Source organism: Eubalaena glacialis, chromosome 2, assembly GCF_028564815.1.
Source record: "Eubalaena glacialis isolate mEubGla1 chromosome 2, mEubGla1.1.hap2.+ XY, whole genome shotgun sequence".
Taxonomy (NCBI): domain Eukaryota; kingdom Metazoa; phylum Chordata; class Mammalia; order Artiodactyla; family Balaenidae; genus Eubalaena; species Eubalaena glacialis.
In genome coordinates, this window is record NC_083717.1 from 180,300,656 (window position 1) to 180,325,501 (window position 24,846).

The window sequence follows — 24,846 nt, forward strand, 5'->3', positions numbered from 1 at the left end:
CATCTTCTACTTCCCATTTCAGGCCAGTGACAATCCAAAGGTAGATACGTAAATGGAAACAGGAAAGGTACGGGGAGGTATTGCCAATTCATCCTCCTTCACCCTGCCCCCCCTCACAGGCGGTCTCAGAGGCAGCATCCCTGCTCATCTTCATCATGTATCCCATGCTGTTCCTTACTCTTCATGTGCCACTCAGGTTTCTGAGGCAAATGATGGGACATTAACGTTATGTGGAATTCTTTCACGGAACACTGATCAATCTGACTCCAGTTGCTTGCTGAGGCCCTGTCCCCACTGCCCGGCAGACCCAGAGAGAATGCTTTGTGCTCTCACCAGCAGGGTGCGGTAGGGAGGAAAGCTGCTGTGTATTTTTCTTAGAGTACGGATGACGGGGAGGTGACCACGACTGTCTACCTTTCAGAGCCCCTGTGGGTGAAATAAGCTTTGGGAGGGCAAACCAAGAAAGTTGATACCCACTTATAGCAATCTTTCCCCTTGTAAACAATACTCCCAATAATTTAACATATATCTGACCTTTTAGAGCATTAATTCTTACTTGGGAACTACCTGAACTAAATAGAAAACTATGCCACTTTAACAACCCAAGGACCCCTTCAAATGTGTTCTGAAATCCTCTATCCACCCACCCCTAACACATGCAAACCTTAAACAACCAGACTTTCTGATTTTTCCTCATTTTTTATACGTAATTATAGCTACTTAGGGTAAATGGAGCCCTTATCTCAGGAATTTGAAAAACTCATGTTCTTTCGAGAATTGTTTTCCCAGGCAAATTCCTAAAGTATCTATTCCTCTATTTTTGAAATGTCTATCCCTCAGTTCAAAAAAAGAGTCCCCTCCAATTTAGATTATTTTAATAAACTTTAAACTGGAAAGAGATGGTTTACCTTATTCCACATGAAATCTTGATGGAAAGCAAATTCCCTAAATTTACATCTAAAAGAATTCCTTTAAAATGTCTGATTTTTTAAATGATTTACAATAAACAGTAATTCTTTATATTTTAATACATGTAAAGTTTCATATTATGTATAATATGGACATTTATATTTTCTTAATATTGTGAACATTAACTTATCAACCCATTTGAAGTGATGTCTCTTCTCATGATGAAAGCTTCACAAAAAAGTTGGCCATGCCATGCTGTCATCACTCCGTCCTACACTCCTCCTCTGGGTTTCTGCCTAGACCTTGGTCTTTCTGGGAATTTCTAAGAAAGCACAGCTTCTGTTTTAATCCTGCCAAAATGTTTTAAAGGCTAAATTCTAGGGTTTTCTGAATGTTTCACAGTAGATGTTCCAGAAGAATAGATGTAATAATGATTGCAATTAACATTTCAAATGATACTGTAAAATGAATACTTCCTGTGTTCAAAATTACCAACTAGAGTATTTTATCAAAAGAGTCCACTAATCAGGAAAACTGATGCCGGAGATGCCAACAATGATCAGTGGAAAACACTGGTTTATAACCTACTTTTTGTGAAAATGTATATTTTGGTAATTTTGATATGAAATTAAGAATATCAACGAACTAAAAGACACTAAAATACTGAGGCACTGTGTAAGTTTGGCAGACAGAATATCCTCAACTCAGACATGGTGAGCCTATGGAAACCTCAATGTTCTACAGTTTGCTCTTGAAAATCACATTACTTCAAAGTCTAGTAATGTAGATTTATTTTTATTCAGAAATACTTTCATATTCACTAACTGTTAATTAAAAGTTTAAAAATTCAAAAGGGACACAAAAAATTACATGGGTCTTAGAAGCTATGTCAAACATGCGAGTTTTAAGAGTGACATTTATACAGTGTAATTTAGCCCTCATAAGTAACTTTCTTATAATCAAATTATTACAACAGGAACACAAACATACCATGTATTACTCTTTAGATTTTGTTTTACAGTATGTTCTTGTCAATGGGACACTTCAAAATGTTTAAACCTGACAGAAAAGCATTTTTTAAAAAACGTACCATGGAAGAAAAAAGCATCAGAAACACTCCTGTCCTCTACATGGTGTGGAGATGGGAAATATTACAATAAAAAACTCTTATTCCATTCTCCTGGGGAGCTCTTCCTGAATATTTGCACTTGGGTCTATTGTTCTTTAAACAATTTTAGATTTAAAATCAATTCTTTGTTCCCAAGTGAGAAACATGCCCACTTTCAATATTCATTTTCATTAATATCGTCTGAATTTTCCTCTCAAGTGGTTGGTTTCTGGGTCAGAGTTCGGCAGATACACACACTGTATAAAGGAAATCCTGCCTTACAGCTAACGACACACACTTAGCGGTGACAATAATGAGTTAAACTGCTTTAGGAGTTAACACGGGAATCAGAACTATCCCTAGGATATTGTAATTTGGGGAAATAATCCTGGATTTGACATTTCAGAAGCTCTATGTTTTGGAGATGCATCCTCAAGAAGGAGGAAAGAGATGGCGCCTCAGCTAAACGGACCAGTTCGTCCTTCCTTACCTCCTCAGCTCCCACTGTGACCAGGCCATGCCAGCCTGGCCTGGTCCTGCCCTCTGGGATGGGCCTAAATGGGATCGGGGGGAGCGGAGCTAAAGTTGACCTCAGGTGTGAAGTTAGAGGATTAAGGAGCCAAAGTTCTGGTACATCTTGAACACCACAGTCATCTCTGGGGGCCCCGCAAGTCTGGGCTGCGGTTTTGGGAGATGAGGTAAGACTATTACTAACACTTCCCTTCTTTCAACCAAAAGAAAATAAAGCCTCTTCAAGGCTTCTTTTAATCATAATATAAACCTGATTTGTTAAAAAAAGAAGAGAGGTGCAGGTGGAAGAACTTCAAGGAAACAGAGCGAGTCACTGCCAGTGATGGGCCCTGAATTTCCTGGGGACACCTTCCTCGGGGGGTCAGCCCCCAGACTCTTCCCAAGCCCCCCACTCTCCAACCCAGCATCTCAGTCTGAGTATAGATAACACTGCATTTTTTGTAAAGACAAAGGCAGCTTGCATTTACCATCTTGCATTTACACTGCACTTACTCTTGTCCTAGTCATCCTACATACTCTTATTCCTGATCTCTTCCAAAACACTTTCAATATGTCCGTTGTTGCTGCTTCACCTATAAAGCAACACATATATTAAAAACTCAGATTTATTGTTTTCAACAAAAAAAGTGCTTAAAACCATCTTATGCAACTGTTTTTCACTTCATTTTCAACCAATAAAATCAAACTCATTTGGGTTTATGAATAATACTGAAAAAAAAATAGTGAATCTGATTATTTTCATACGTTTTAAATAATGTGCCTTCATTCCCAACTTTAACTTACATTAACTGACTCATCTCAGTACCTTAATGAGCTGAACTCTTGTTTGGAAAATACAGAAGGTACAAATATATAGAATTTTTAGGATAAAAAATTTTCTGAACATAAAAATGTTTTCTATGTTTCAAAATAACACTTGTAGATTCTTCTTGTAGTTTGGGGTTTGGTAACTACATTGTTAAGTACCCAAGATTTTTGAAAAATAACAAAAGATAATAACATAGTTTTAAATACAAAGTTATATAGGAACTACTCACATCTGTGGATCATCCCCATGGAAAGTTCAGTTTCTTAATAAGAAAATCCCAAATATTTTAGTCATAAAATAAAATTCCATTATAAAAAACTAGTTTAAGATAGAAACCTATACGCCTTAGTGATTGCCAGAATTGCCCAGCGTAGCTTCAGCGAAATAGAGAATTATCTAGAAAATACAATCTCCAAATGTGTGCAAGTACTGCAAATCGGACAGATCGGAGCAGGGCAACGCCCTCAGAACCAAGTCCTTCCTCTTCGGCATCTTTCCCAGGTTAAACCCCCTCTTCAGCCTTGTGCTCTGCATACTTCCTTGCAAGTGCCATCATTCATCCCGTCACTTACATCCTGATGTAGTGTTCCGCGTGCATCGAGTGGAGGAGAGCATGAGTTCGGCAAGCACTTTTTTTTTCCACTGTAAACGCTTCACATGATCGGGTCCCCGTAGGAAGTTGTGGGAGCTTATATGAGCCTTGAGCTTTTCAGGAACTGAATGAGAACTCGGTATACGAACGTGTACTGGCAGAGGGTCTGCACCATCATCATTCTCTGTTGCCTCAGCATGTCCAGCACCCGTGGGATGTCCAGCACCTAGATTCAGAGAAGCAGTGATGAGGGTAACGCACACCCTTGGGGGGGAGCGAGCATCCTAGCAGAAATCTGGCTTCAAGCAGACAGTCTCTTTTCTACCTTAGCATCTTCAACAGAGAATCCCCGAGGACATTTGTTCAGAAAGAGCTGTCAGGTCACTAGGCCCCTCCCTTCCCTGGCCTTGTGCCCAGCCCACCTCTTCCCTCCTCAGCAGAGGAAATAAGCACCTCGTTGTGTTCCAGACAGGCAATCATGATCTCTGACAAAATAACGACGCCAGTCCGTCCCACGCCGGCACTGCAGTGGACCAGTAACGGAGGGTTGGGGCTTTTTGGTTCACTTGTACTATTTGTATGGCGTCGAACAGACTGGATCTCTTCAAGGTATGCTGTGAAATATCAATGAAACAGAAAAATACAAAGGGATTAACGCCTATCAAATTGACAATTTTCAGATCATCTCCACTGATTGAGAAAACTCCAGATACAGAGCACCAGGTGCCAATTAACCAACCCCAACTATTAACTGACAGTGTGATCTTGGGCAAGTCCCTGACTCCTCCTGGTCTTCCGTTTTCTCATCTACAAAATGAAAAGGAGGAGAAACTCTCTAGGAGTCAGTAATGGCATTCTACTCATTACCAAATTATGCTTTAAAACCTCTTCTGTTAAGCCTCCCCTAAACACTTGAAATTTTTATTTTAAAACAAGCCCACAGCTTACATGGGACAACATAAAGGAAATAAAGGAAGTGTTTCAGGAACTTAAGTCTTCCTCTCTGTGGTGGATTTAACAGCTCTGGCAAAGGCCATGCTGGGAATGAAGATACCTACATAAAAATCCCTTGAGGTCCTCTGGACAGCCATGCTCAGGCCAGTCTGTGTACTGGAGATGCCACACCGTCCTCTCCTGTCCCGTGAGAAGGTGCTTCATCTTCAAGCCCGTGGTGGCATAGCAGCCAGAGTCTGTGCGGAACCGGGTGGTGATCTTAAACCTTCCATAGGTGACAGTGTTGTGCCTGGAACCAAGGCGTGGCCAATACCTAAAGCTCTTCTCCCTTCCACCCTCCTGTTAGAGACAAGTGCAGTTAAAACACAAGAGCCAGCAAAGGATGCCCCTCACAGAGAGCATGTCTGAAACTCAGAACTGCAACCTTATCCTGCCCTTTTCTCTAAAAGTCAAGATTACACATGATCAACATTAACTGTTTTTCTGAGGCTGAGAAAATCAATTAAGAGAAATGAGTACTTACCTCTTCTGCTGTCACCATTGCTATAATTGCAATTCCCTGTTCCCACACCATCTGCCAAAAGTCCTGACAGGTATTTTGTAATGGTCCCTGAGTGGCAATATAATCCCATTCAATTCCACTGACAGAGACCTGAAATTAGAAAAGGTTTTAAAAAAAATTAATATTATGTGTATAATACATGTATATACATTTGTTCATGGTAATATGAAAAAAGCAAACTGAAATATTCAGCAGAATAATGAAAGACTTTTATCTTATTCTTTTTCCTTATTAGTGCCATTTCCATTACTGATATCTTTATAAACGTATGCACTATGAATTCACATAATACCTATGTGACCTAGGGCAATTTCCTTAAGCTCTCCAAATCTCAATTTTCATCTATACAATAAAAATATTCCCTACCCTCATGCTGTCAGGATTAAGTGAGCCAATATGTATGGTGCCCTGCACATGATAGGTTCTTAATAAATGATTGTTATTGCTGCTGTTAGGTTCTTCTCATAAAAATAATATCAACGTCATCATATCCCAAATTTCAAACACAATTTTCCCTCGTGAAGTACTACACACACTGGATCAAGTACTAGCAATTAAGTCAAAACCTAAGTTAAACATCAAATTTCTAGGGGAAAAAAGTCTTCCTACCTAAGGAGTTCACCTCTGAACTTCTGAGTCAGGATCACCCTCTATACTAAATTTCCACTTAGGATTTAACCTCTTTGAAAACAGTCTGATATAATAATTACAGGATTTGTAGTCAGGAAATCTGGGTTAAATCTCGGCTCCCCCACTGCTGAGTGACGACCATAACCGCTTTCTGAGTGCCCCGAGTGTAAACCCTGGGCCATGCACCCTTCCACTCATGCCCCCATTTAAGGCTGCAGCCTGAGTCACACCCCCATCCTCCCACTGGGCCCGTGGTGGGTGGCACCAGGCACCACAGCGAACAAGAACCAGGGAGGAAGGATCTGATGGGGAGCATAATGGGGAGAGGTCAGCACTTCCTTATTCAGAGATAAGTACAACGAGGTCCCACACTGCTAAGTGGTCGATCCACGAATTCTGAAGTCAGACTCTTTCCACTGTTCTTCGGGCTGTCTCTGAAGATTCTGAAATACCACCACAGAACCACAATGTTATTCAACCCTCATCCACCCAGTCACGGGAGACTGGCTAAGCTATTCCAAAGAGATGCTCAGTTTTTAAATAACTTATGTCCATGTTTAAAAAGCTTGTGCACAAATTCCCAAAGACCATCAAGGGTACTGGCTTTCACAGGCAGACTGCTGGGCCTCTAGAAAGTCTTAAGTGTGAAACGGCTCTCATCAAACATCACCTGCAAACTAAATAAAATGTGGGAAAGAAGGAAAATAACACCTGCCCATAGACACTTACTCATTCACTCACTATAAGGAAATTTCTTCTTCCCAAAACAACGAACTGACTCTCCAGCCAGCATGGAGAAGACAGAGCATCTGGCTTTTCTCACCTTCCTGTTGTGAATCATCATTTTTTCCATTTTAATGGGTGTAATGTTACCCCAGTTAAGTGGCATTATACTGTTTCCAGGGAAAAAGCAGCACTGCTTAAGAACAAAATGATGTTTAAAAATGATTAAAAGGGGGACCTCCCTGGTGGCGCAGTGGTTAAGAATCCACCTGCCAATGCAGGGGACATGGGTTTGATCCCTGGTCCAGGAAGATCCCATATGCTGCGGAGCAACTAAGCCCATGCGCCACAACTACTGAGCCTGTGCTCTAGAGCCCACGTGCCACAACTACTGTAGCCCGCACGCCTAGAGCCTTTGCTCCGCAACAAGAGAAGCCACCGCAATGAAAAGCCCGCGCACCTCAACGAAGAGTAGCCCCCGCTCGCCGCAACTAGAGAAAAGCCTGCGCGCAGCAACGAGGACCCAACACAGCCAAAAATAAATTAATTAATTTAAAAAAATTGTTCTTATAAAATATTTAATGACTACAAAAGAAAATAAATGATTAAGAGGGACTTCCCTGGTTGTCCAGTGGTAAAGAATCCGCCTTCCAATGCAGGGGACGCGGGCTTGATCCCTGGTCGGGGAACTAAGATCCCACATGCTACAGGGCAACTAAGCCCACGCGCCACAACTACAGAGCCCACACACCCTGGAGCTTGCACGCCACAACTAGAGAAGAGAAAACCCGCACGCCACAACTAGAGAGAAGCCCACGCGCCGCAATGAAGAGCCGGTGCACCACAACAAAAGATCCCGCATGCCTCAACGAAGATCCCTCGTGCCGCAACTAAGACCCGACGTGGCCTAAAAAATAAAAATAAATAAATTAATAAATTTAAAACTGGGAGAATGTTAGAAAGGCTGGAGGCACGGAAGTACTTAAACTTGTAACAATCTTAAAAAAAAAAAATGACTAAGAGGGTATGCAAAGAGTACAGATGGCACCACCATAAGGAAAAGCTTTGGTAAACACCAGACACTTCTTTTACATAAAAATGCATGTAGGTATGTGATAAGGAAAAACTAGCAATTCAGCTGCTCTTGAGAGAATTTATGAGCTATAAAGAGGTCTTCAGATTTAGAAGCACAAAGTTCTCAAGTCAGACAAATGAGTGGTCCCGGAGTCCTGGTAACAATGCTGGGCGCAGAGGGATTCAACACATGGAGGGAGCAAACACTGTGTGTCCAGCCTTGGTGTATGGATTTCCCAACTTACAGTACAGTTGTCCCAACGGTTCAAAACTAGGATGTTTTTAGAAAATAGACATGAATACAATTCTTACCATTCTCGTAATTTAACTGGAAACTTCACATCCTGTGTATCACTCTAAACATTCCCCTCACCTTAATATGTGACGCATTGATGTAACCGGTATTGTTTTCTTTGGTTGGGACCAGTTCCACTCTGGCATCATCATAGGGAAGAACATCTTGGAACCGATTTCTTTCTGCATTTTCAGGGAGTCGTGCTGTTGAGCACTCCCCATCAACTAGCCGTTTTTTAAGAATTCTTTCATATTCTGTGAATACCATTCCTTGTTCTAACCGCTGTTCCAGAATTTTACACTGAAAAATAGAAAGTGAGGAATAATATGAATACAGTCCCATGCCACAGCTGCATTTTGACCGTACACTTGAAATCTCGTTTTCTGCTTCAAGTCCAGTGTTATCAAATATTGAAAATTCTAGATGAAACCAAAGTTAAATTTAACAAGTCATAACAACAAAAGAACAAATGAAATAATCTTATTGGTGAGAAACATGATGCAAAGTTCTGTGTAAACTTGGCCTAAAACAATTCGTTGAATTCATCTTCTCTAAATCTATAGTCAATTATGTGACCCCCTAAGAATGGAAAATTCTCCTGGAGAACAGTAAATCCTAAAGTAGGATAATCAATTCCAACCTCTATGAACAAATGCTTCAATTTTATAATTTATATAAAGAATGGAAAACATTATTGGAAACTATCTCCAGGATCCAAATTAATTTTTGCTTAGCATAATTCATGCCTGTCTAATTTTGATATAATAGAACCTCATAGCAAATACATCTCAGTCACAAAGTTTTGAAAAATTCAGTAACCGTTCACTGTTAAGTTTTTGATGTAATGAAAGCAGTCGATATCTGCTTTCCTTCCTATGTGTACTCATATGCATTTGCACATTTCCTCTAACTTCATGGCCAGAAGAAGGTAAAGAACAGTATTCAGAAACCAACAGACAAAAATCAACATTTAGCCTGAAATTATCTATTAAGACATTAGCTATAAATTTGCCCCAGTTTTGAAGGCCAGATGACAAAATTCCTAACACTCATTTATAATTATCAAATGTGTTAGAAAATTCAGTAAAATCTCAAGAAGGCAGTTCTGCAGCACTGTATCAGCTGTTCCAGGGCAGGCGTGCAGACCCGTGGTCTGGTACGTACCCTCTCATCATTCGTGGCTCTGGCAGGCACCTCCTTTCCTTCATCAGGCAGAGGCAGTCGAGACAGGGAGAGTCCATTTAGGGCAGCCAGTTTGAGAGGACCAATTTTTTTTGCATCTACTCGGCTCTTTTTCATTCCCTACAAAAATATTTATATGTATATATCAAATATACACAAATACAATCGCTTTGAAAAGAGATTTCAATGGACTGAAGACAGTTAACAGAGGGAGGGTTCTCCTAAACCAACAACCACAGGAGAGCTTCCACTCCACACACACACACACACACACACACACACACACACGTTTGTTTCACAAAGATTAGGAGGAAGACATTCCTTTTAAGGCCAAAGCCCTGATAAGTCTTCCAGATATAAGGTTTTGAAATGCAACTGGTTTCAGGGCTCTGTTGTAATGAAAGGTGAGGCTCCAAGCAGACAGCATTCCTTCACAGGACTCCTGAATATCAAACCGTGACACACACAAAAATCAGCTGCAATCCACAAAGAGGGTTTTAAATGTAGTCACCTCATTGCAATAAGCTTTTATACATTTAAAAAAAATACAAATTCGTTCTTTTTCAGTGTCTTCTCTGGCGGCTCTATTGTATTCTACATTCTCTTGCAGACTTGTGTGACCTGGGTTAGCTCACCACACCTCTGGTAAATGCAGTTAGAACCACCACATTTTTAAATGAGGAGAACGTCAGGGCTGAAATCTCCATCGTTATACCAAGAGAGAGTACAAGAGAGGGCATAGACGGAATTCTGTCTCCTAAAAACTGGTGTTTCCTAAAGTTATTATTAAAGCCAATGATTTTGCTCTCTGAGGCGAACGAGCCCAAGATTGCCAAGTCTTCTTCAATAGTCTACACCTCCTTGGAAGCCATAGTAATTATCACGACTGTAGCCCTAATTTGACAGAAATGGTTTTCTCAGTTCTATCTCATAAATGAAATCAGCAGCTCTCTTCTGTCTCATAAATGAAATCAACTTTATTGCAGCTCTGTCAGCCTTGGAGAGAGAGAGGGAGGCTACACAGACTAAAAGGTTCCTGCTTAGGCTAAAATGTCATGATTCTCATGTGTGCAGAAAACAGTGGTGTGCAGAAAGCAGGTAAATGTTTAACAATGGACTTTGTGGCGGGGGAGTGGGAACAGTTCGGATGTGTGAAGCTTGCCAGGTTCCATGGCACAAATACTCGCACCACAGCTAACTTCAATCAGCCAGTGTAACATCAACGGCCTCACAAGAGCCTGAAAACTTAACACTCGGCTCCCACCAGCCAGCAGAGGTGGCTCCAGCACTGCTTGGCCTGAAAATGACTCAAAAGGCCCCAGCACACATGTGCTGGATGATTGGTAAGGTCAGTTCTAAAGCCAGGATTTTTTTTTTTAATTTTTTTAAAAATTAATTTTATTTTATTTTATTTATTTTTGGCTGTGCTGGGTCTTCGTTGCTGCGTGTGGGCTTTTTCTAGTTGCAGCGAGCAGGGGCTACTCTTCGTTGCGGTGCGCCGGCTTCTCATTGTGGTGGCTTCTCTTGTTGCGGAGCACGGGCTGTAGGCACGCGGGCTTCAGTAGCTGTGGCTCGCGGGCTCTAGAGCGCAGGCTCAGTAGCTGTGGCGCACGGGCTTAGCTGCTCCGCAGCATGTGGGATCTTCCCGGACCAGGGCTTGAACCCGTGTCCCCTGCATTGGCAGGCGGATTCCTAACCACTGCACCACCAGGGAAGCCCTAAAGCCAGTATTTGAAGAAAGGGGTTTATAGTCAAAACTCACTTCAAATACCCCTTACTTAGCCCTCAGACTACAAGAGCATGGTTTTAAATGCACAACCCGTACAGTGATTTCTCATGTCAGAACCACCACATAAGACTAAGGGTGAAACAAAAACTCTTTATGTAGATGCACAAGCACTCCAACCAGTCTACCTTTTCCAGATAGCAATCAAGTCGCCATAGGTGGAGATGGGTGGAGAATTCTAAAATGTTCCTGCTTATCTGCAATTTATTTCACTGTTTTTAATACTAAATCTCTAGAACCATAATTCACACTAGTATATTCGCTCGTTGTAACAATTAAAATGGCCACCCTGAGTTACTATGAAGGGGGTCAGAGGATTAGCAGGGGGTTGGACTCTTCAGCTCCTGGGAAGCCAGTAAGTTAAATGTATGATGCCACCTCACAGTAATAAGTTAAACTTGACTGAGCATTTTCCCCCAACAACTCTCTGGGGTCATCTCAGTTACAAATGAAAAAATGGGAGTTAGAGAGATTAAGTTGTTTGCCCAATGTCACACAGCTGCCTCTTTATACATGGCAAATAGGGTCAACACAATAAAAACCGTGCATTAAAATCAGTTATGCTGCATCATAGAATTTAGAAAGCACTTTTCATGCCTAACCCTATGTGGGACCTAACACAACGCCACAGCAGACAGAGGAGGGGTGACCGTCCTATGTTACGGATGGAGAAGCTGAGGCTCTGGTGTGTGAAGCGTCCGGTCCACTGGGCAGAGAACTAATGAATGGCAGGATCTAGACTCAGACCCAAGTTTTCCACTCTTAGGTCCTGTACCTTTTCCCGGGCCACAGCTGCCATTCACATTCCTTAAGTAAGGAGATCCCTTATGCGAAAAGAAGGGGTGAAAAAGGATAATCCAATCACATAATCTCACTAATACTATAGGTCTAAAAGTCAATAAGGGGGAAATTTTGTATTTTTAGAGAACCAAACCGATAAAAGTCCTCAGATTTAGCAGAATTTGCTGGGCCATTCAAAACTACAGGGACAATAGGCTTGAATACTGGACTCTACTCAAAACAAGTATCATTTGGGGAAAGACTCAGGTCACACATAAAAACTACGTTCGTGATGTAATCAGTGAAGAGTGTCAACTATGAGAGGGCCCCGTCCAGCTGGCTCAGGGCTCAGGCAGAGTTACTTCGGGAGACACGTCCACACTCTGTCCTGCCCTGAATCACTGATTGTGAGCCCATGCCCTCCGCTTCAGCCGACCTGAGACATTGGCCTTTACTGTCAGACAGAGGAGTAAGAATGTACTCCCAAGAAAAATTAAAAATAAACTTACAATTCAAACCCATTAAAAGAAAACACGTTTAAATTCACGGCACTACTGTAAGTAGTTTGAGTCTATGTATGCTGATCTATTTCATAACCACTATAATATTGTGTGAACTTTCCTCCTGCTTATGAAGATGTCTGTAGCATCTTAGAAGATCTAATAATACACTAGGGCAGAACCACATTTGTGACGCGCCCTCAGGTCTGAATATGCCCACCAGCAAAAATGGGGGGAGGAGTCCCTAGCTGCCAGGACACTGGGAGCAACTGGGAGACAGAATGCATAGGCTAATTAATCACTTTCACTTGGCAGGAGCGCAGGGCACAGGGAATGGAGGCCTGGGCAAGGAAGCCAGATGACTCAGCGTGGATACGCTGACGTGACCACGCCACAGATGCCTGGGCAAAGCTGAGGAACTCAGACTTAAAAGGTTTCAGAGGAAAGACAGAGAACAGCAAAGCTTAGACAAGCAATTATCACTTAATAAAATATACAATATACTTCGATGCAGAACAACGTAGAAGATAGGAGAACCGGTTGCAGAGATAAATATGGGTTTAAAATTTCAGTGTGGTCACTCACTAGCTGTGTGACCTTGGGAAAGTTACTTAATATCTCAGAGTCTATTTTCTCATCTGTAGAAACAATAGGCCTGTTGTAAACTGGACATGGTAAAGCAGATGGCCTGCTCAGCACACGGTAAATGCTCTGGGAATGGCAGCTAGAGATGATGTTATGCTCTTTTATATTTTGCCTCAAGTAGATAAAAAGTGCTTAAACCACGGTTATTTATCATGCTGAATACTAAGGAGCTGCATTTTCTACAAGGGACCTTCCTTGGGTTCTCAGTTCACTCAATCTCTCTTTTAAAGAGACCTGGAGGTGGGAATGTAAATTGGTGCAGCCACTATGGAGAACAGTATGGAGGGTCCTTAAAAAACTAAAAATAGAACTACCATATGACCCAGCAATCCCACTACTGGGCATATACCCTGAGAAAACCATAATTCAAAGAGTCATGTACCACAATGTTCACTGGAGCACTATTTACAACTGCCAGGACATGCAAGCGACCTAAATGTCCATCGACAGATGAACGGATAAAGAAGATGTGGCACATATATACAATGGAATATTACTCAGCCATAAAAAGGAACAAAATTGAATTATTTGTAATGAGATGGATGGACCTAGAGTCTGTCATACAGAGTGAAGTAAGTCAGAAAGAGAAAAACAAATGCCGTATGCTAACGCACATATATGGAAACTAAAAAAATGGTACTGATGAACTTAGTGGCAGGGCAGGAATAAAGACGCAGACGTAGAGAACAGACTTGAGGACATGGGGCGGGGGGGGGGGGGCGGGAAGGGGAAGCTGGGACGAAGTGAGAGAGTAGCATTGACATATATACACTACCAAATGTCACATGGATGGCTAGTGGGAAGCTGCTGCATAGCGCAGGGAGATCAGCTCGGTGCTTTGTGACCACCTAGAGGGGTGGGATAGGGAGGGTGGGAGGGAGGTTCAAGAGGGAGGAGATATGGGGAATATGTATACTTACAGCTGATTCACTTTGTTGTACAACAGAAACTAACACAACATTGTTAAGCAATTATACTCCAATAAAGATGTGAAGAATAAATAAAGAGACCTGGAGCTCTTGGGTTTTTTGTCTTGACAAAGTGCCACCTTCCCAGCTCCAGAATCACCCTCCAGCCCTCAGAGATCACAGCCCAGCAGTTCGAGCTGTACCCACACGGACTGCAACGTAAGGAATACATTAGGGACACTTCGGGGGATGCTACCCTCAGACCCCAAACAAGCAAACTGAACAAGAGTAGCCCTGGACCCTGCATCACAGCGGGGTATTTTTACGGGTGGCTAACAAAGCAATCTTGGCTAAAGTCATGAAACCTTTACTTCCTTTTCCGTCACACTGCATTACTAAAACTTCCCATTCATTCTTTCTCTTCCATTCCACAGAGTCTCCTACATTTACCTTTCCCTCCACCTATTATCTCCAGCAAAACCACGAAAATTCCAATCCCTCCCCGTTATTTCCATAGATAATCAAACTCAAAGTATTACAAAATAAGACAAAAACTGGGTAAAATATGTGTTGGCTGGGGGGGGGGTGGTTTGAAACAACTTAAAAGGAAAAAAGCTGAAAAACATCAGAAGTAATGAGTGAAAGAAAAGATGGATAGAGGGCAGAAGGTGTTGAGAAAAGTCAAGTGTACAGGGCACCGTGCTGGGTTGGGTGAGCCCCCCCATCCCCCCACCCCGTGCACACTGAATGGCTCACCCCTAACGGCGGAAGCCCTTCCACGACGTTCTTCTTTCCGGAGAGGAGATCTGACACCGGCCTCTTCTTCAGAGAGTCCCTCCTGGAGCGGTACCTCCCCGACGTGGTGAGGTCGGACTCGGACATGGAGGGCGTCAGCAGCCCGTCCCTCTTGGGCCGCGGGCCTTCCCCGGGCGTGGGCACGGGGCTGCCGTCCCTCCCCTTCCTCTCGGCCTCAGTGACGTGGGCCTTGGGCTCAAGGATGTGCAAGGGGCCGGCGGCCGGGGGGCCGGGCGTGTGGGGGCCGCTCAGCGGGGCTTCCTGGGAGTAGCTGCCCCGGGGCTCCCGCGCCCGGGGAGAGGGCTGCGCCCGCGCCCCGCGCTCCTCCTCCAAGTCCTCCTCCTCCTCCTCGCTGCTGTGTATCAGCATGGTGGCGTCTGAAAGAGACTTTTTGTGACCGTATCTCAGGCTCTCCTGCTCGTCCTCCTCTTCTCGCTTTGTCCTTTCCGTGACGACGTTTGGCTGGGAGCCGGCGGAGACGGCCCGCGGAGCCACGTCCGCTGCCGACGCCGACATGGTCCTCTCCTTGAGCCGCAGGCCCTCAAAGCCGTGGGTCAGCCCGGCGATCTCAATGCTGTTCCTCTTCTGGAGCTGGGCGTGCCGGGCCGAGGTCAGGGGCTCGCTGACCTCCTGCAGGGAATGCGCCACCGGCAAGCTGTCCTCCTGGAACGTCTGGACCGAGTGATGGACCCGCCGGGTGATGAGATCGGGGTTGCTGCTGCTGATGTAGAGGTGGCGGGACAGGTCAGGGGTGCTGTTGGCGGGCCTGGGGTACGGGTAGGGGGGCGGCGGGCGGTACACCTGCGTCCTCATGATGTTGGGGGCTGGGTAGTCCCGGGCCTGGAGCTGCACGTTGGTCAGTTCGGGCACGCTGACGGCACCCACCACCGGCCGCCTCTCTGTGGGGTACGGGTAAGGGGCCTGGCTGTGGAAGCTGTAATTCAGGTTGAACGGGTAGTGGGCAGACGGGGGGGAGCTGAAGTGCGCGTGCTCCCGGATCTCGGGCTGGCTGTAGACCAGCGCATCGGGCCTGCTGTACGCGTACGAGCTGCCGATGTTGAGGTTTCTCAGCGAGCGGCTCTGCCTCTCGGCGGGCGCCAGGCCTCTGTGGAGCTGCTTCATCACCGTCTCATAGTCGGGGGTCGGGCGGTAGGACGGGGGGATCAGGGCACTGTGCCGGTGCGACGGGACGTAGTCAGGCCTCATGATGTCACTCCCGGTGATGCTCGGGTTCGAGGACATGGGTGAGGGCTGCAAGTAGGGCTGGGGGTTATTTAAGGAGCTGGTGCTGTGTGCACTGTAGACACTGCCGTTGCGGAGGCGACCACTCAGGTCAATCTGGGCTCGATCCAAACTCGTCTGAGAGTGACAGTAGTATCCATTCTGGTTGGTCACAAACAGGTTATCTGGGGGGAAAAACAAAACATTTAAAATGCATATTTTAAAATGAGATTTTCTAAATGTACAAAAGTAGATCAATGACTCTAGACAAATACTGAGACAGGCCCCGAACGCTGAGGACGTTCTCAGCGTACCTTATGAAACTCCACCCTGAAGTGACCTGGCTCTAGCCACAAGTCTGAGTGGCCCTGGACAGGGGGTTTCTGGGAGCCTCGCCTCCTCACCTAGAGAATGGGGATGGCTCTGCCTACTCTGTGGGTGGTACTCAGGACTTGACACCCAATAAGGAGCAGCCAAATCCAAGTCCAATATTAAGAGTACAACTGTAGGGGCTTCCCTGGTGGCGCAGTGGTTGAGAATCTGCCTGCTAATGCAGGGGACACGGGTTCGAGCCCTGGTCTGGGAGGATCCCACATGCCGCGGAGCAACTAGGCCCGTGAGCCACAACTACTGAGCCTGCGCGTCTGGAGCCTGTGCTCCACAACAGGCGAGGCCACAATAGTGAGAGGCCCGCGCACCGCGATGAAGAGTGGCCCCCGCTTGCCGCAACTAGAGAAAGCCCTAGCACAGAAACGAAGACCCAAAATAGCAATCAATCAATCTTTAAAAAAAAAAAAGAGTACAACTGTACCACAAAACATTGTTTTTTTCTGAAAATCAAAAACATGTTTTACTAGAGACACAAAGCAGACTTTCTGGAACTCTGGGGAACTGCAGGCAGAGATACTGTTCAAGGCTTTGGGTCTCTGACTCTGCTTTCTCCCCTCACTGGAGATGTGGCCTTGATGATGCTGAGCTAGTTCAAGCACCAACTGCCTGTAAACAGTTCCTTAAATGAAACTCTAGGTGGGCTGTATAGATTCTTCCACAGTGAAGACAAAAGGGCAGTAGTTCAGCAGGATCTGAGCCTCTGCAGGTCCAACAGTGTCACCAGTAGCTGTATACCTCACTAGGGGCCAGAAGCCAAGAAGACCCTTGCTAAGACAGCCACACCTGCCCCCTGCTCCAGCCCCCATGCTTCAGTAAGACTGGGGTCCAAGCTAGCAGAATCTAGCTTGGCTGTGTGTGCACCTGTTTGGGGCTGGTAGGAGGCATGTTTCTTCAGTCCAATCTGTAGTTCACCTGGAAAACTAATGAGGGTGATTTCTAACCCTTCAACAGAAAGACCATCAGAGAACAGTTGCCATCGAAAAGCATTCTTTTTTCGATTCAAAAGCCTCTTGGCGGTTTAAGTGCCAAATGATTATCAAAGTGAAATGATTATCAAAGTGAACATGCCACAGTCTCGTGTGTGGCACATACAGCCACAAAGGAATGGGCCTCAAACGCACCCGTTTCTTCCTGTGGACACACAATGCTTCCTTGTTCCTGTCCATTTCCCGTATCTGGAACACTCTGCAATCTGCGTCTATGGAGTCCCCTCTACTCACTGCTGTCACAGCTCAAGCCTCATTCAAGCCCGTCTAGACTAGCACAATACCCACCGACCCGGCCTCCCCATCTCCAGGCTCCTCTGGGTACCCCACGAACCATTCATTTATGAGTCTGTATGTGTAAAAGACTATGCTAAGAACTAACGGGGGGAAAATGACTGGAATCCAGATAAATATAAAGGGAAAGGTGTGTACAAAAATCACCAGAATCCAAGGAAGAAGCGTGACAATTAAAGGAGACAAGCGTTACAGGAGTCTGGAGGAGGGAAGGATCGCTTCCAGCTTGGGCCAGGCTGATGGGACAGGGAGGAGAAGACCAAGAACAACCTCCCAGGGGATACAGCCCTCAAGGGGCCTTGGGGTATGTGGGTGGGGTTTCATCAGTAGCCAGGCTCTCTACCTCTGAGTGCGCGCGGATCACTCGGATCCCTCCTCCTCACCTCTGGAGGGCAGGCACAGCCACGTGACGAGTGACAGTCAAGGGAAAGTGAGCAGAGGGTACAGAAGCAATCTCCACGCTCCCCTCTCCTTGCCCAACCGTGCCCAACATTCCAGATGGAAAGGGACCCCGGCCCGAGTCCCTGGGGCAGGCTGACGTGGAGCAGAGCCCGCCTGCCAGGGCACGATGGACGGGGCACCTGAGAAAGAAGTAAGCTTTCCCGTGTAAGCCACTAAGAGCTCAGAATTTGTTCCCACACCGCAGCCTAGCCCGTCCTGACTGGGCGGAGGCACGTGGGCAGGAGGGTGCGTGGGATAAGGACCCTCGCGGGTGACAGAGCAGGGCGGGCAAAGCCGGGAGACGAGGCATGGAGGGCGTGCTTGGGCTGGCTGGAGTACCAGGTAGCCGGAGAGGGTACAGAACAGTGGGGAATAAGACTGGAAGAGCAGCATGAAGAAACATCACAGAGAACGCTGAACACTAGACAAAGGAACGATCGTCAGGGAGATGGGATAAGATGAGGCTGGCTGCTGAGTGTCAGATGAACCAGGGAAAGTGGGGACTGAAGACTGAAGATATCAGCTCCTACGATGCAATAACTAATGAGACGTTTAAAAAAAAGAACTGGATTGGCAGGAGCAGGGGGACAGGGCGAAGGGGGCGAAGGGGGCTAAGGGGATACGGAAGAGATGCTACATGAAGTTAATCAGAGGCAACAGGATCTGCAACTGTCTGGGTACTGAAGGCAAAAAGAGAAGAGAAAAAGTACATGCAGTTTGGAATCCAAGTAACCAGGAGGGTGACTTCATCGTAAAGAAGTAAGGAACTTGGGCAAAGGGACTTGTGGAGTAGAGTGATGGGCTCAGATGCAGGATGTCAGTCTTCAGCAAGCTGTAATGGTGGATAATATTCACCGAGTGCTTCCCACTCAGCCAGGTAGCCCGCTGAGGGCTCACATGCAGTAGCTCCCTTCACTGCCCCAACAGCTGTCAGACAGATGAAATGTGGGGCTGGAGCATAGCAGTGATGACGGGGTGGGAAACACAGACAGTCATCCTCGCTGAAACCCGAACCACGGATGAAACGAGGCCGCTGCGGAAGCCTGCGGAGGGAGAGGAGGCCCTGGGCAGACTTTCAGAGCAGTGAACGCCGATGGTACAGGAGGGAGGACCCAGAGCAGGGAAGAGAGGTTTGTCAAGAGGCTAGACTGCTGGAATCGGATGGGAAGGAGAATGTGCGGGGCTCTGGGGACCTGTGAGAGGGCAGCTTGAACAGAGTAGCAAAGGTAGGAGGAGTAACGGGGTGACCAGTAGGCAGAAGGAGCACACAGGTGTTACTCTCAGAAGTGGGGTGAAAAATGAAAGAAAAAAATAATTCAAACTGCAGCTTGGAGAGAGAAGAGAGGAAAAATAGTAGGATGCTTGCAGATGGAGGAAAAGGGATGAACAGCAAGGAAACACTAACAGTGCAGAGAGAAGAGCCTTTTCCCGGAAGTGGGTGGGAGCTGGGGTCACAAAACCAATGGAGGGCAGCATGCAAGGAGGAGAAGACCGTGAAGAAGGTGAAAACATCCTGAGGGGGACACTCTGGGAACCCAGAGCCCAATCCATCCCCTCCCACCCACCCGTCGCACTGCACAGAAAGTCTCATCTTACACACAAGGCCTGGCACCAACAATGCGTCACCACCCACCTTCTGGTCCCTTCACACACCATGTTCTACCAGTTCCCTGTGGGACTGAGTCCAGACACCCTCTTCCTTGTTTGTGCCAATGCATTCACTATCCACCCCCCCCCTCACAAAACCAGGAGCAGCAATCCCAACCAGGAACCCGCCTCTCTCTACATATGGAAATCTACCCATCTTTCGAGGTCCAAAAAGCCTTTCTCAGTCTCTCCAACATGATGAGCAATTACTCGCCCTCTCTCATCACAACAATCGTGTTCTCTTTGTATTTAAGTTATTTGTGTACTTGTCTTATCCTCCACTATTAGATTCCAAGCTTCTTAAGATATGGAATTACTTCTCTGCATAAATCTCCTCGGCCTTTATAGTAGAGCCCTGTAGACACAGTCTGTAAAATGAATGCTGGAGATTTAGCTTCGGAGGCGCTGTTTAAATACAGCTCCCTATGCTCATCATGTGAAAGATAAACATAAACAGATAAAAATAAAATGTTTAATACTTTACAATGGGAAGGTCTCAGGCAGGAAAAAACAAAATGAGCTTGGGACATCCCAGGCTGGAAAGCAAGGAAGCACTCAAAGGCTACTGGGGGTGTGTTAACAGGACATGGGAGACACCTCGAAGGAGTGCCCGTGGGCCAAATTTGGGACCAAATTTGAGCATCAAAATTTGATATTGAATCTTTTCCACCCATTTCCAAAAAACTGACTATAATGGCAGCTTCTTCTATGAATCCAGGTTGGCTATAATCATGACAACAATTTTGGATGTAACTTCAGCCAAAAACTATCCTGGCTGCAAGATCTCCAAGTCCTCATTAATTTATTCATAATAATTTTGTAAGGCATTTCAGAAATAGTGTACTTTACCTTGGGAAGAAGTGTATGGTTCTGTATAATGTCCATTATAATGCAGCTGGGGTGGGGGAGGCATCACATAGGGCTGGGGTTTAGGCTAAGAAATGGAAAATTGGAAACAGCATTAAAACACATTGCCTATGTAACATGTGTAAAGTAATTTTTTGCTGGCTTCTTTCTCTCCATTAAAAACTTCTAAAGCAGCCAAACATATTATATATGAAAAATAAATATGAAGACCCTATAGCTCTTACCATATCTATCATTTTCAGTGTTTCATTTTCAGTGTATCATTTCAGTGTTTCATTTTCAGTGCCAGAATGGCAATGCTAAACTGTATGCGCTGATATCAGACATCAGACAGCACAAGAAAACAAGCTGTATCCAAAAAGTTAAGAGCAAGAAGGAATAGACAAAAATTTCCTGAATTCTTATATAAACAATTGAACATGATAAGCTTATATGTAGTATATTTAATCTTATTAGGCAAAATCATCTAGTATTTTAAATATCTACTGATTACGCTTGGCTAATAGTCAAAATTTTTAATATGAGGTTGGACCTAATATTTAAATATGTATAATATAATAAATATTATATATATTATATAAATATTAGGCTTAAGCTATGGAAAATCACCATTTCTTTGGTCAAATATCAGCACACTTTTGTGGTTCAAACTAAAAATTAACACTGCTAAAAGCATATTTTATTAAGGAAGATGACATCACTAAAAGAAAAAGAGCAATTGTATTTTTCCTTCTTTCTTACCAGAGACATCCTCGAAGAAGACCTCCTCCTAATTGGGTTCACTATGACGGTCTGAGTTTGCCTGTAAAATAAGACATGTCTTTGAGAAGAGCATATATATATATATACACTCATATACACATAACCTTCATAATTCTACCAAAATAAGTTAATAAGAAGGTAAAACGATAAATCTTCTAAAGCAAAAGAGACAAACTAATCCAATCATAAATTAGAGAAAAGAAAGGAGATTTTCTGTCCTTACCTGGGGCCTCGGCCCTTTCCTGATGCCCAGATCCCTCTGACCACACTCCAGGGTTTGAGCCTCATGGGGCTTCAGTCACCTGGACTACCAGAGGGATGGGCAGGAGTAACTTTCCCTGGTCCATTTGGGTGGAACCTCTGGAGTGATCAGAAGCAGAGGGGAAAACAGGCCACGCCAGAGGGCCGCAAACTCATCCCAAGGGAAGCAAGATTCAGTGCAAATGCATCTCTCCTGTAGGCCTGGCTCAGCACTGACCACCTCCATGAAGAGATAAGGTTATAACTTTGGAAACTTAAGAATCTATATTTCCTCTAAGGAACTAAGATAGGGAAAGCAAAACAGTAGGAAAATTGGTTTGGTGGGCCTGTGATAAATCCATTCACCTTTCTTAGCAAGAAACTTCTCTCTGGTTTTAAGTGTACTTTTTAAAAAGGAATGAGAATATTCAGGAGTGCCGACTAATATTTATCAGATAATCTGAGATTTTAAGATATTCACAGCAAGCTCCATCTTTGAATAAACGTAGCTCACAAACAAGAGACAGAAAAGTCCTTTGGTAATTCAATCTTTTTAAAACAGAGGTAGACATTTTTTTGTTTTGTTCTTATGTGTGGTCAGTTATATTGCAAATACGATCTAGGAACCTAAACACATAGGATTCTTGGCTTTGTTGATGATGTAATTTTGTCAAAGCACTTTTTGAAAAACCTTTGACCATTTGTTCCTAGCTCATGAGCTTATGTGACACATAATTACTGATTACAGAAATATTTTGTGGGGCTTCCCTGGTGGCGCAGTGGTTGAGAATCTGCCTGCCAATGCAGGGGACACGGGTTCGAGCCCTGGTCTGGGAAGATCCCACATGCCGCGGAGCAACTGGGCCCGTGAGCCACAATTACTGAGCCTGCGCGTCTGGAGCCTGTGCCCCGCAACAAGAGAGGCCGCGACAGTGAAAGGCCCGCGCACCGTGATGAAGAGTGGCCCCCGCTTGCCGCAGCTAGAGAAAGCCCTCGCACAGAAACGAAGACCCAACACAGCCATAAATAAATAAATAAATAAATAAAAATTAAAAAAATAAATAAATAAAATTAAATTAAATTACCTGTCAGTTTAAAAATTGAAAATATAACAGATTTAAAAAAAAATATTTTGTGACCCTTGGTTATAGTGTTCTAAGGACTAATTACTAGAAAATCCACAAAGTAAACACTAGCTCCATTTAATCAGTAAATTTACCATAATATCAAGCCTCATGTCTCATAAATTAACATTATTCTTAGCACTCTAACAACTAATTTCCTATATTCAAACCCTAAATATTAGCTAACTTTTACAAGATTTTTGAGATTTAAAAAAATTTACTGATTATTAGGAGCTTATCAAGTAGCTACAGTTGCTTTTTTTTTTTTTTAAATAATTATTTTATTTATTTTTATTTTTGGCTGTGTTGGGTTTTCGTTTCTGTGCGGGGGCTTTCTCTAGTTGTGGCTAGCGGGGGCCACTATTCATCGCGGTGCGCGGGCCTCTCACTATCGCGGCCTCTCTTGTTGCGGAGCACAGGCTCCAGACGCGCAGGCTCAGCAGCTGTGGCTCACGGGCCTAGTTGCTCCGCGGCATGTGGGATCTTCCCAGACCAGGGCTCGAACCCGTGTCCCCTGCATTGTCAGGCGGATTCTCAACCACTGCGCCACCAGGGAAGCCCTACAGTTGCTTTTAAGAGTTGACTTTTTTTGATTAAATGCTTTCTTTAATAATATCCTTCTATTATCGCTGGAAAGTATTAAGATTGTTGATGAAGAATAGATGTCTTGGAAAAAAAAAAAAGAATAGATGTCTCGTTCCCAAAGGATGTTCCCCATTCTGCCAGTAATTATTACTTAACAATAATAAAATGGATCTTAATTCCATTAGACTGCAAAAATACCTGCATCAATTGGTAAAGCATTATATATTAGTAAAGGAGGAGGCCTCCTTAGTGGAACAAGTCAGGAGGGTGTGTCTGGGCCTTTTTTTTTTTTTTTTTAAGCACTCCTTAACTGCACATTAATATATTCTTAAAATTCGTGTCCAGAATTTGAAGACACTGCATTTTGTAGCCTTGAAATTTTCTTTCCCTTTATTCTCCATTGTTAGGACTAGGTTTAGGCCAACTGGGTCCTTTGAAGTTTATATTTAGTCCAGAGACTCAGTAAACTGACCAAACTTTTAAAGTACTATAAATTCAAAATTCAGAGATGGGGAGAAAGGTTGCTGATAGAAACCTCCAACACCATGTCCAGGATTGCCCAGCGGGAACAAGAATAAACTTAAGCGTGTTAAACCCAAAATCCAAGGGTGCAGAGCTTAGCAGCACAGGCGGCAACTCCCACACTCGGGATCTATTTTGGCACCTTGCTGGCGGCACCCAGGATGGAGGCGACACTGCCCCCTGGAGAGGCCACTTCTGCTGAACACAAACTAGTACGTGTTCCGTCTGCCAAACTGTTTGACGCAGGCAGCCGCGCCATCAGTTCTAATAGTCTAACCTCCTCTTTCTTCCTGCCAATATTCTTATAAAGGCAGTTTGCTCTGAGATCAGCTATCCTAAACTTAGTACACAAGAGAAAATGGTGTAACTGTTGGTTGTGTTTTGGGGCAGTTACGATGCTGATGGGTACTGCTAAAAATGAGGCAGCTGAAGAACTTAGGAAAAAAAAAAAAGAAAACCACTGGAATGCGTGTACTGGAGATGACAAAATAAGAAAAGGCTGCTAGCCCAAGTAAAACAAATGATACTACTTACTGAAAACAGGGCTAAAAGCTATATCTGATTACCTCATGGGATCCTAACACCAACCCCATAAACGAGGCCAGTTATTATCCTGATTTTACAGATGCGGAAACTGATCCTTAGATTAAGTAAATTGCTCCTGGCCATGTGGCAAATAAGCAGAACTGGCACTTGAACCAGGCAGGTCTGTCAGACTCCTGAGCACATGCCCCTAACAGCTGACTATCTGTCTCACCCCCTCCCAACCTCAACAGATTCATAGGCTCCATGGAGGCAAACGACACACCATGGTACCACTGGTGCCTGGCACACAAGGAAGGTGCCAAATGTTTGTTGAATAAATGAATGAAATAGTGAGTGAGGACTGAAGTTGATGCTCATGGCTAAGCATTTACAGTTGAGCTGTAAAGGCTGTGAATTGCTAAGAGTCGTCCGACTTTCGCTTTGTGAGCCTCCTTTCTTT

At 44.4% G+C, this 24,846-nt stretch overlaps 1 protein-coding gene across 1 annotated transcript in view; it reads right to left on the minus strand.

Moving 5' to 3' along the window:
- Positions 1 to 1,039: 1,039 nt before the first annotated feature.
- PTPN21 (protein tyrosine phosphatase non-receptor type 21) overlaps positions 1,040 to 24,846 on the minus strand; it is a 64,204-nt gene continuing 40,397 nt past the window's right edge. The window contains exons 11-19 of the mRNA XM_061181150.1: positions 21,370 to 21,430; positions 20,611 to 20,695; positions 14,744 to 16,188; positions 9,351 to 9,488; positions 8,265 to 8,486; positions 5,426 to 5,554; positions 5,007 to 5,241; positions 4,402 to 4,562; positions 1,040 to 4,174 (exon numbers count right to left, since the gene is read on the minus strand). Coding sequence (XP_061037133.1) covers positions 4,046 to 4,174; positions 4,402 to 4,562; positions 5,007 to 5,241; positions 5,426 to 5,554; positions 8,265 to 8,486; positions 9,351 to 9,488; positions 14,744 to 16,188; positions 20,611 to 20,695; positions 21,370 to 21,430 — 2,605 coding nt within the window. The 3' untranslated portion in view covers positions 1,040 to 4,045. The remainder of the gene's footprint in view (positions 4,175 to 4,401; positions 4,563 to 5,006; positions 5,242 to 5,425; positions 5,555 to 8,264; positions 8,487 to 9,350; positions 9,489 to 14,743; positions 16,189 to 20,610; positions 20,696 to 21,369; positions 21,431 to 24,846) is intronic.